Source organism: Pimephales promelas, chromosome 2 (genome assembly GCF_988280905.1).
Source record: "Pimephales promelas chromosome 2, fPimPro1.hap1.1, whole genome shotgun sequence".
Taxonomy (NCBI): Eukaryota; Metazoa; Chordata; class Actinopteri; order Cypriniformes; family Leuciscidae; genus Pimephales; species Pimephales promelas.
Genome location: NC_142770.1, coordinates 498,865 through 510,584, shown reverse-complemented (window position 1 = coordinate 510,584; position 11,720 = coordinate 498,865). Strand labels below are relative to the sequence as shown.

At 40.9% G+C, this 11,720-nt stretch overlaps 2 protein-coding genes across 5 annotated transcripts; one reads left to right on the top strand and one right to left on the bottom strand.

Annotated features, from left to right (window-relative positions):
• The first annotated feature begins 269 nt into the window (after window positions 1-269).
• cry3b (cryptochrome circadian regulator 3b) lies at window positions 270-7,444 on the top strand. Of its 3 annotated transcripts, none has more exons than XM_039682555.2 (15): window positions 270-416; window positions 1,066-1,239; window positions 1,614-1,722; window positions 2,702-2,844; window positions 3,070-3,254; window positions 3,335-3,432; window positions 3,529-3,669; window positions 3,747-4,058; window positions 4,321-4,472; window positions 5,971-6,173; window positions 6,499-6,612; window positions 6,698-6,754; window positions 6,840-6,899; window positions 6,981-7,096; window positions 7,181-7,444. In XM_039682555.2, exons 2-15 carry the CDS (start codon window positions 1,079-1,081, stop codon window positions 7,220-7,222), a joined length of 1,893 nt encoding a protein of 630 aa, XP_039538489.1. In that variant the 5' UTR covers window positions 270-416; window positions 1,066-1,078; the 3' UTR covers window positions 7,223-7,444. The 3 variants fall into 3 exon arrangements, with proteins under 3 accessions (XP_039538489.1, XP_039538488.1, XP_039538490.1); XM_039682554.2 differs by having other exon boundaries at window positions 6,695-6,754; XM_039682556.2 differs by having other exon boundaries at window positions 6,695-6,754; window positions 7,184-7,337.
• Window positions 7,445-9,281: 1,837 nt separating this feature from the next.
• On the bottom strand, window positions 9,282-11,178 carry LOC120486282 (transmembrane protein 263-B). 2 transcript variants are annotated; one of them, XM_039682212.2, is made up of 3 exons: window positions 11,071-11,178; window positions 10,661-10,727; window positions 9,282-9,923 (listed from the first exon to the last, which is right to left on the bottom strand). In XM_039682212.2, exons 1-3 carry the CDS (start codon window positions 11,077-11,079, stop codon window positions 9,652-9,654), a joined length of 348 nt encoding a protein of 115 aa, XP_039538146.1. In that variant the 5' UTR covers window positions 11,080-11,178; the 3' UTR covers window positions 9,282-9,651. The 2 variants fall into 2 exon arrangements, with proteins under 2 accessions (XP_039538146.1, XP_039538147.1); XM_039682213.2 differs by having other exon boundaries at window positions 9,282-9,920.
• Window positions 11,179-11,720: the final 542 nt, after the last annotated feature.

Sequence of the window (11,720 nt, the reverse complement as noted above, 5' to 3'; positions counted from 1 at the left end):
TGTGGGCCACGAGCAGTGTGACCTATCGGGATAGCGCACAGGCAGCATAGAATTAAAACTATAGATCGAAACATCGTTTTAAATGCTCAGTATTATACAATTAATATCAAACAGGCTTTCGGTCGGTATTTACGCGGTAACATAAATATTGAGAGATTCATAGTTGCTTATCTATCTTTACAACGCTTAGAACCTTATATATTAAGCGGTGGGGGAGATCTAGTTTGTGAGTATCTGTGCTCACCGGGGTTGGCGCATGCGCAGTTTGCCGAAACGTTATGAAACTGTTTTGTCCCAGTTCTGTGTGACTGGAGTTTAGGAATCTGAGATATTCCGCGGATATATTTATTAAAACCATCATGAAAATATCACTGGGACTCAGATAAAGTCACTGCACTGCATTGGTGCCGCCTCAGGTAAGTCTGCTCTCACAGTCTGAATTTATCGAATATAAACGACATAAGGTTACATAAAAACCGACAGCATGACCCATTTGTTAAAAACACATACATCTGTATTTAAACCTAAACCTTGTGTTTATCTATAATGTTTTTGTGATGTCTGATGATGTAAGTGACTCGATTGAATGACTGAGGGTCCGATTATTAGACATTTCAAAATTATATGATAAAGTGCTGATACATGTATGCAATGCCTTCTATCCTTTTGTTTTGTAAAAAGTAATTAAAGGTGAAATATTATTTAAAAATGTATTGATGTTATTAGTAGCATAGTATTAGTAGTATTAGTAGCATAATTATTATTAATAATAATTAAATTAACACAGCTTGAATTATTTATTAATGTTATTATTAATACAATACAACAGCCTTCAACAATTATTATTATCAATAATTATCATCATCATCAATACATTCAATTAATAACACTTTTAATTAATTTAATGTGTCAATAATAATAATAATAGTTATGAATGAAACTTTAATTATTATTAACTATTATAATACTAATAAACAGCCTTCTAGTATTATTAATGTAATGTGTTACTGATTGTAATAATATTTCAGATCTGTAAATGTGTCTGTGTGTGTGTTGATGTTTCAGGGGAGATCCGATCATGTCCTCCGTCAACTCGGTCCACTGGTTCCGCAAGGGCCTCCGTCTCCATGACAACCCGGCCCTGCTGGAGGCCCTGCGCGGCGCCCAATCACTGCGCTGCGTTTACTTCCTGGACCCCTGGTTCGCCGGGGCCTCCAACCTGGGCGTCAACAGGTGGAGGTGAGGGACACACACACAGTTTTTATGAATTGTCATTATGATTATCAGAAGACTGTCATCAGAGGGATGATGGTGCTGCCCTCTGGTGGCTGTACAGAAGACACACACTGTGTTTGTTTGGGTGTGTGTCAGTTATGATGAGTCTCCATCTCTCACATCTGTGTGTCTGAGAGTGGAGTTACATTCAGTTATTATGTCTTATGAACTGTTAAACAGTGTGTTCACACTCGCTGTGTTCATGTTGTGCTGTCATGGTTTCTGTACGGTGTGTTCACGTCAGGAAACCGGTTTCCACAGCAACGGCCTACTTTCCTCACGTTGACACGCTGTCATTTTTGTTGTTACTCATGTCCTGTGTGTGTGTGTTGTTCCAGGTTTCTGCTGCAGTGTTTGGAGGATCTGGACTCTAGTCTTCGTAAACTCAACTCTCGCCTGTTCGTGATCCGCGGTCAGCCGGCCAACATCTTCCCGCGGCTCTTCAAGGTACGGCTAACTCCGCCGCGATCATGCTAACCTTTTGATAAAAAGGTCTATACCTTTTGTGTGACCCTCATCCTTCCCTCTGGTCATTTTGACCCGTATACAAATATTTGGTTCATTGGAGGTGTTGCACTTGTACGGAGGCGTATTGCATTCACTTGAAGAAAAAAAATCTACTCTGTTTTTCTGAATTAACGAGTTAATTTTTCATGAGAAAAAAAAGTTTTTGCTCTGTTTTTCTGAATTAACGAGTTAATTTTTCATGGAATTTTTTTTTGCTGTTTTTCTGAATTAATGAGTTATTTTTCATGGAATTTTTTTTGCTGTTTTTCTGAATTAATGAGTTAATTTTTCATGAGAAAAAAAGTTTTTGCTCTGTTTTTCTGAATTAACAGTTAATTTTTTGTGAGAAAAAAAGTTTTTGCTCTGTTTTTCTAAATTAACGAGTTAATTCAGAAAAACAGATCAAAAAAAAAATTCCATGAAAAATTAACTCGTTAATTCAGAAAAACAGAGCAAAATATTTTTTTTCTCACAAAAAATTAACTCATTAATTCAGAAAAACAGCAAAAAAAATTCCATAAAAAATTAACTCGTTAATTCAGAAAAACAGAGCAAAAAAATGTTTTCTCATGAAAAATTAAAGTTTTATGGTTGAAAGTAAAAAAAAAAAAAAAAAAGCAGCCATGACGGGCCCAAGCCGGTGCACCGGCCTTTAGTTACCCTGAAAATATTAGATTATTTTTAGTTATTTTAAAAAGAATGTGAGGAATGTCCTAAAATTACTATTTATTGATTAAATTGAAAGGTAAATAAAATCAAAAATAATAAAAATCTCTAACAAATGTGCATTCAAAATGAAAAAATATTATCAAAAAGTTTTCTGGACAAAAAAAAAAAAACACGTGTTAGTTTAATTTTAAGGCTAAAGGTCATTTTTAGGGCGAGGGGTAAACATGTGACGTGTGTGTGTGTGTGTCAGGAGTGGAAGGTGTCGCGACTGACGTTCGAGTGCGACTCGGAGCCGTTCGGGAAGGAACGAGACGCTGCTATAAAGAAGCTGGCGTCTGAGGCGGGGGTGGAGGTCATCGTGAAGATCTCACACACACTCTACGACCTCGACCGGTGAGAACCTTAAAGGGAAAACTTTCAGACGAACACAATCAGAGTTATATTAAACATGTCCTGGCTCTTCCAAGCTTTATAATGGCAGTAAATGTGTGTGTGTGTGTGTGTCCATGAAAGTGCTGAAAGTAGAAATCAGCGGCTAATTTCCATTTTTGGGAGAACTATCCCTTTAAGTGACTCATCACTGAATCTGACTGACGCTGTTGTCTGATTGGCTGTCAGGATCATCGAGCTGAACGGCGGTCAGCCTCCGCTAACGTTCAAGCGCTTCCAGTCGCTAGCGAGCAGCCTCGAGCCGCCAGAGCCCCCGCTGGACCCGCCCACACTGGGGCTGATGGGAAACTGTGTGACGCCCGTCGGCAACGACCACACGGAGAAATACGGCGTCCCCCTGCTGGAGGAGCTGGGTAACACACACTCACTCACACACACACACACACACACACAGTGTGGTCAGAGCAGTGCATGATGGGAGTGTTTGTGTTAGGGTTCGACACTGAGGGTTTGGCTCCTGCCGTGTGGCCCGGGGGAGAATCAGAGGCTCTGAGACGCATGGACCGACACCTGGGACCCGATTCCACCGCGGTACGACGTCACACACACTAATCCGACCCCTAAACCTACCCATCAAACACACACACACACCCCAGACGTAAATCTCTCTCTCTCTCTCTCTCACAGGCGTGGCAGGAGAACTTCGAGCGCCCGAAGCAGAACTCGAGTCCTCTGCTGGCGAGTCCGCTGGGCTTGAGTCCGTACCTGCGCTTCGGCTGCCTGTCCTGCCGCCTGTTCCACCTCAAGCTCACTCAGCTCTACAAGAAGGTGCACACTCGCTCCCTTACACACTAGAGAAGTGACATCATAATCCGCATGGGTCATGACGGACTCTGTGTTTACAGGTGAAGAAGAACGCCAACCCGCCCATCTCTCTGTACGACAAGCTCTTGTGGAGAGAGTTCTTCTACACGGCCGCCACCAATAACCCGCGCTTCGACCGCATGGAGGGAAACCCCATCTGCATCCGCATCCCGTGGGACCGCAACGCCGAGGCGCTGGCCAAGTGGGCGGAGGCCCGCACCGGGTTCCCCTGGGTGGACGCCATCATGACCCAGCTGCGGCAGGAGGGCTGGATCCATCACCTGGCTCGCCACGCCGTCGCCTGCTTCCTGACCCGGGGGGACCTGTGGATCAGCTGGGAGGAGGGCATGAAGGTGCGCTGAGGGGCATTCTGGGTATCTCTAGGGTTTGAAATATAGAGTTGTGTTCTGTTTTGATGTTTGATATACAGGTTTGTGGCTCTTCATTTCTTTGTATTAATGAACCACTTGTAAACTTATGTTTAACAAAATCGAATGAACCCTAACTGGTCTAGTGATTCGCCAGCGCTGATTTGTTCTTTGGATAACAGCGTCTCTGCTAAAGATGTACAAGCCCTGCGGGTGTGTAATAGCGCCGCGGTGTGTGTCGTGTCAGGTGTTCGAGGAGCTCCTGCTGGACGCGGACTGGAGTGTGAACGCGGGGAGCTGGCTCTGCCACTCCTGCAGCTCCTTCTTCCAGCAGTTCTTCCACTGCTACTGTCCCGTGGGATTCGGCCGGAGGATCGACCCCAACGGAGACTTCATCAGGTGGGAACACACACCGCTGCACATGTAGTGTTTTTGTCCTTTCCAGTCCAAATATCTTAGATCAAGAAGCATTCACTTGATGTGTAAAATGCCATAAGATATTATGTCTTGGGATCTAAATTGAGTTTAATTAAAATTAAAACAAAATTATCTGCCGAGGGGGTAAGAAAAATAATCTGAATTCAAAAAGAAACAAATATTATTTTTCTTATGCCTGTGAATTTCAGATTCACACTCAGAAGAGCTGATTCAGATCAGATTCACACTCAGAAGAGCTGATTCTGATCAGATTCACACTCAAAGGAGCTGATTCAGTTCAGATTCACACTCAGAAGAGCTGATTCTGATCAGATTCACACTCAAAGGAGCTGATTCAGATCAGATTCACACTCAGAAGAGCTGATTCAGATCATATTTACACTCAAAGGAGCTGATTCGGTTCAGATTCACATTCGAAAGAGCTGATTCAGATCATATTCACACTAAAAAGAACTGAGTCAGTTCAGACTCACACTAAAAAGAACTGAGTCAGATCATATTTACACTCAAAAGGGGCTGATTCAGTTCAGATTCACACTCAATGGAGCTGATTCAGATCATATTCACACTCAAAAGAGCTGATTCAGTTCAGATTCACACTCAAAAGAGCTGAATCAGATCATATTTACACTCAAAGTAGCTGATTCAGTTCAGATTCACACTAAAAAGAACTGATTCAGATCATATTCACACCAAAAAGAACTGATTCAGTTCAGATTCACACTTAAAAGAACTGAGTCAGTTCAGATTCACACTAAAAAGAACTGAATCAGATCAGATTCACACATTTAAAAGAGCTGATTCAGATCATATTCACAGTAAAAAGAACTGTGTCAGATCATATTCACACTCAAAGGAGCTGTTTCAATTCAGATTCACACTAAAAGGAAATGAGTCAGTTCAGATTCACACTTCAAAAGAACTGAGTCAGATCAGATTCACACTCAAAGGAGTTGACTCAGATCAGATTAACACTAAAAAGAACGGATTCAGATCATATTCACACTTCAAAAGAACTGAGTTAGATCATATTTACTCTCAAAGGAGCTGATTCACTTCAGATTCACACTCAATGGAGCTGATTCAGATCATATTCACACTCAAAAGAGCTGATTTAGTTCATATTCACACTAAAAAGAAATGAGTCAGTTCAGATTCACACGTCAAAAGAACTGAGTAAGATCAGATTCACACTCAAAGGAGTTAATTCAGATCAGATTCACACTAAAAAGAACTGATTCAGATCATGTTCACAGTAAAAAGAACTGAGTCAGATCATATTCACACTCAAAGGAGCTGATTCAGTTCAGATTCACATTTCAAAAGACCTGATTCAGTTCTGATTCGCACTTCAAAAGAACCGAGTCAGTTCAGATTCACACTCTGCTGAAAGCCTCAGTTTTATCTGGGCGTCTGGTGTTGTGGAGGTTGTGATGTTAATCTCTCCCTTTGATTCCAGACGTTACTTACCTGTCCTCCGAGATTTTCCAGCCAAGTACATATACGACCCCTGGAACGCGCCGGAAGACGTGCAGCTCGCCGCTAAATGCGTGATCGGCGTGGACTATCCCAAACCGATGGTGAACCACGCGGAGGCCAGTCGCCTGAACATCGAGAGGATGAGGCAGATCTACCAGCAGCTCTCCAGATACCGTGGACTCAGTAAGAGATGTTTACCTACTGCTACATTTGATCCTTTTTTTAAAGGTGCAGTGTGTAGTTCGGCATCTAGTGGTGAGGTTGTGTATTGCACCGACAGGAAATGATGTCGTCGTCTGAAACAGCAGAGAGTAGCCAGTTAAACAATGAGGTTTCTTTACAAAGATAAATTAAGAAATTAGGTTTACTTAACAAAACCCAGAACAGAACAAAACCCAGTAAGACGATACCGTCAATACAAAACACATAAACAGAAAGTAGGCTGTACGTGTGATTATCTGTTAAGATGTGTGTGTAAAACTGCCCCTCGTTTTCTTTCACCCGTCAGGCCTTCTCGCCGCGGTTCCATCCAACAACAGGGAGGACGTGGGTGTAAACGACGCCCGAGGGGCAACAGCACCCCCTGAGCGTCGGAGGATGCAGAGCAGCTCGCCAACTCAACGTAAGTGTTTACAATCAGACGTCAACATCACATAAGTGTGTTTGAGCTAACGTCAGTGCGCTGTAATGCTCTGTGTGTCCAGCAGGGGTCAGGAGAGAGCAGACCGGTCCGAAACAAGCCTCCAAATACCGACACTCCCTCGGTGAGTCCAGCAACAAGTCCTTTGGTTTATTCGATGACCTTTTGTGAAGGTTTGCTGAAAATGTTTTTGTGTTTGTCCCCTGCAGGCCACCGTACGTCACCCTACACGAACCACGGCCACGAGTTCGCCGTCCCACAACAACCAGGTAAAAAACATGTGCATGATATATGGGATGTTTTGGAACTTCAATGGTTTGCGAATAAAGTTTGATGTTGATTCGCTTTAGGGCGTTCGAGTTGGCTGGTCGGGGGCGGGACTGGAAAGAGAGAAAGGGAGGCGGAGCATAACGGTTCCCATAGTGATAATGGCCCCTCCTCTTCAGCGCAACTAAAAGATTATGAGGTTCGTCAGAGTTTCAAACTAACGATGTTTTGCTAACTTAAAATAGTAGAAACGCTCAGATATCAATTCCTGTTTCTTTTCCAGAAGAGGCGGGAAGACGCAGGGGGAGTGGCCTTCTCTTCCTAAGCCCCACCCACTGACTGATCGTAAAATTTCCCTCGCGTGTTAAGCACAAACATTCGGAGTACTTAAAAAAACGATTAAACGGCTGATCCAGTCAGATTGTGGCCTAGAAGTAATTTTAACTTTTAAAAGGGGGCAAAATTATAATGTTTATTTATTTATTCCAAGTATTGATTTTAAAAATCAGATGTAAATACTGTCGTGACCATTCACACCAAAACGCTATGTGAACGGTCTTGTTTGCTAGAGTCAAACAAATGTTCGTCTAAATGTTTTGATAGCTCAGGATTTATATTGTACTTTGACGAACACATGAACTAAATTCTTATTGGCCGACACATTTTTGTCGCCAAATGAGAAACCCGTTTTCATCGATTTTATCCAAAACCACATTTGCGCGACATTTAGATGGATCCAGTGTTCTCACCTGTACATACCTGCATCTGTTTCCATGGCGATGTGAGTCACATGGTCCCGGAGTCGAACACGTTTGGGTCCAAACTACTTGTAACTGTATGACGGATGAAGGATTGTCCCATCTTCTGTCTCAACGACTCTCTTTTGTTTAGATGTCGTTGGAGATGAAAAACGTTCGTTATTATAACGTTTAAGTGTTTTTTGCACAGTTTACGTCATCGATCTTCCATCGCTCGCTGTACATTATTGTCACCTGTTATTTTCATCCACGCTTCCATCTCCACGTCTTCAAGTATTTTGTATATGACAGCAGTATCTGATGTAGCTGTACATTTTTACTGCCGGTGTTTTTCTACAGAATTATCATAGCTGTTTCGAATTTTAAATATACAGTACATGTATATCATACCAGCATTTGTTTCTTAGTCTGCATGTGGTACTTCATCATTCAGCTAATAAAAAATATTTTAACAAATTGAGTGTTGTATGTCTCTTATTGTATAGATTTAGATCTCGTAAAGAGTTAGCTGCTAGCATTTCAGATCGTACATTCTTCAACTTAAATATACACGTTAAGTGATTTGTTTTGCTCATGTGACTGAGGCTGACCTGCCTGCAGTGATATAAAGGTAATAAATATTAAAAGCTATTTAAACATTTCCGTGTTCAGTTAACGTAAAATAAATGTAGTCAATTTTTATGGCTGACAATCAAATAATCGGCTAGCATTGCCTGATCAATACATAAATTTAAGTTCGCAAGTTCACCGATTAGCCTGCTAACCTATCACAACGTGTTTGTTACTACATACATTTTAGTAGGTAAGATAGCTGATTACCATGTTAAGCTATCAAAACGTGTTCAAGTAACTACATAAAATTTAGTAACATAACCGATCGGCGATTAGCCAGCTAAGCTATCGGAAAGTGTTCGAGTTACAACATAAATTTCAGTTTGCAAGTTCACCAATTAGCCTGCTAACCTATCACAATGTGTTTGTCACTACATACATTTTTGTTAGTAACGTAACTGATTAGCATGCTAAGCTATCCAAACGTCTTCAAGTTACTACATAGATTTCAGTTAGCAAGTTCACTGGTTAACCTGCTAACCTATCACATCCAATTTAGTACATTTTCATTAGTAACATGGCAAGCTGATTAGCATACCAAGCTATCATGTGTTGCTGCTGCTACATACATTTCAGATAGTTGATTAGCCTGCTAAAATATCACTCTGTGCATAAATAATAAATAGCTGTTACATAAATATACCTAAGCTACTTGATTAGCTTGTTAAGATATTACAGTCAATAATTTAACCAATTAACCAAATCAAAATCAAGATTCTCCTCAGACTTCTGCAACATACTTAAAAAGAGTACATTAAATTATTTTAAAAAGTAATTGCGAATTTCACTCACAATTCTGACTTTTTTTCTTCGCAATTTAGTCTGAATTACGAGATGAAGTTGCGCGATGGCATTTTCTCTAAAGCGGAAACAAGCTTCCATTATTACGATTTGCTTTTTGACGGTAAAAATTTTACTAGCGTAGCTAAAATTGTGTATTTTCGTAGAGTGCAATATCTGCTCATAACTGATCAAACTTATGCAAAGTTATCATTGAAAACACTTTCCCCAACATCTTTTACATGACTTTATTAAATTCAAATAATAAAAACAGACATTTATAAACACACAATCCAACCGATAACATCGCAGGAGAAGTCTGTTAACAGTCTAGAGAAAAACGTAAATTAACGTTCGAAAGCGTCACCGATAATCGTGTCTTTGGTCGCAGATCTGAGATGATTTGAGAAAAACCCGACAGTATCAAACATCAAACTGATTATGCAGTTACAACACAGTATGACGTACACAAAACTCTTCGTCTCGGATGTTGATTGGTCGAAAACATCGTCAACGTCTCTGTAACGTGTTCTCGCTATAATCTACCATTTAATGGCGGTCGACAAACCAACTTTAGTTGTAATCTCCATTGTGATCCTTGGTTTCACTCTGATTTGTCTTTCCTCTTTCCTGTGACTTTATTGGCTACCGTCGAGCCCATCGAGGACACGCCCCCTGCCACAGCCGAGACTCCGCCCTTCACTAGGCCGACGCCCACCGAGGGGACTGCGGTCACAGCCGATTTGGTGATTTCGTAACTTTTCCCGCCCAGCCAGGAGACTCCGCCAACTGTGGCTCCGACCACGCCCCTCACTACACCCGTCACCCGCCAGATCATCCCGGGCGGAGCCGTCGCGAGGTCCTTACCGCCCTCTGCTGGCGATTAGAGGAACAGCGCTCAGTTATAAGAAAACATTTAACATTAATAACCAGAAAAAAACAAAAACGGATTGAAATTGGTGACGTGTGTAGCATGCAAACGTTTATTATGCATCTCTTGCATAAAACTCCTTACCGCCATCTGCTGGCGATTGAAGGAAACGTCGCTTAGTTCAAATAATGCACCGAACTTTTGTGTCTTAATTCTTAAGATTTGCAATTAAAAAAAGAAATATAAATGGCAGACAATTTTTTTTTATAATAGTAATGCACAAAACATTTAACATTAATAACCAGAAGTAAAACCGAACCGGGTGAAATATGAGCAGATTTCATATTTCCTGGTGATGTGTGTCGCATGTAAACGTTTATGCATCTCTTGCATCATCAAAAAACATTTAGTCCGAAAGCAAGCATGAATCCCCAGTGCGCAGGAACGCCTCGCAGGAGAAGTGTGTTATTCCCCAACGAGTCACACAAACACTGAAATAGCCAACAGCAAATCTCACATCATCTCACGAGAGCGTGTGTGTGTGTGTGTGTGTGTGTGTGTGTGTGTGTGTGTGTGTGTGTGTGAACTAAATAAACTGTAGTTACATGATGATCTCCAGATGGAAGCTAAATCTTCACACATGTAAAAATGAATAGAGTAGATGATGTGTGTGTGTGTGTGTGTGTGTGTGTGTGTGTGTGTGTGTTGTGATCAGATGATTATGAGTTATGAAGACTCGTACCTGTGTCTGTGTGTTCCTCTTGTCCTCCATATGTTTCACTCCTGGACGGAACTTCTGAATTCACACTCTAAATCAGGGAAATAATAATATTCACAAAGTTTACTAATGAATCAATTTATACACATTTTAAAAATCGAAACTGCAGGTGAGATGCAGGAACACTAAACAGGAGATCACATGTGAAATTACTATCATTATTAGTGCGATGATTCCAGAATGTCGATACATTGAAACTTCATTTTCTTTATGTTAAAATTTCAAACACACTCCTGTTGGTGTGTTTTCTGCTTGTGCATGATGCATCTCTCAAATGCGACTTTAAATAATATTTCTGAAAGATGCAATATCGCTCCGAAGAACACTTTCATAAAGTGTTTATCATATGAAATGAGATGCAGATTTGTCCTCACCTTCACCATGATGAGCAGAGGAAACTTCACCGCATTCCTCTCCAGACGCGCACAGACCTCATCAATGTGAGTGTGTGTGTGTGAAGAGACTCCACTGTGGCGACGTGGCGATCAATCCACACCAGGATGCGAATCAACCGGGCTCATGAATATTCATGACGTAACGGGACGCTCGCGGAGTGCTCCTCTGTGATTGGTGGAAAAGGGGGCGTATTGACTCAAAGGAATGAGTTATGAATAGCAATCGCGTTACGTGACTGGACGCTCCGAGAAAATAAACAAGGAACGTCGGCAAAACCTAATTAATATTCATGAGCACCGCCTTCGCCATAGTAGGATTGGCCATAGATATCTGCATAAATATATTATAATATATATATTATATAGATATCTATGGGATTGGCGACTTCAACCCCCGGATATTGCGTCACAAGAACTGGATATTCAAAATCACGTTCTTAAACATGATCAAAAAAAAGAGAAGAAAGCTATACTAATAACTGATATACACTCCAAAAATTCAATTAAAAAATCCTTTTTTTTTCTTTTTTTTTTTAAATTAAAAATTTTTTTGTTTGTTATTTTTGGATCGTGATGACTGATTGTTTATCAAATTAATTATAAATATTTTTTTTCTATTTTTTTATTCT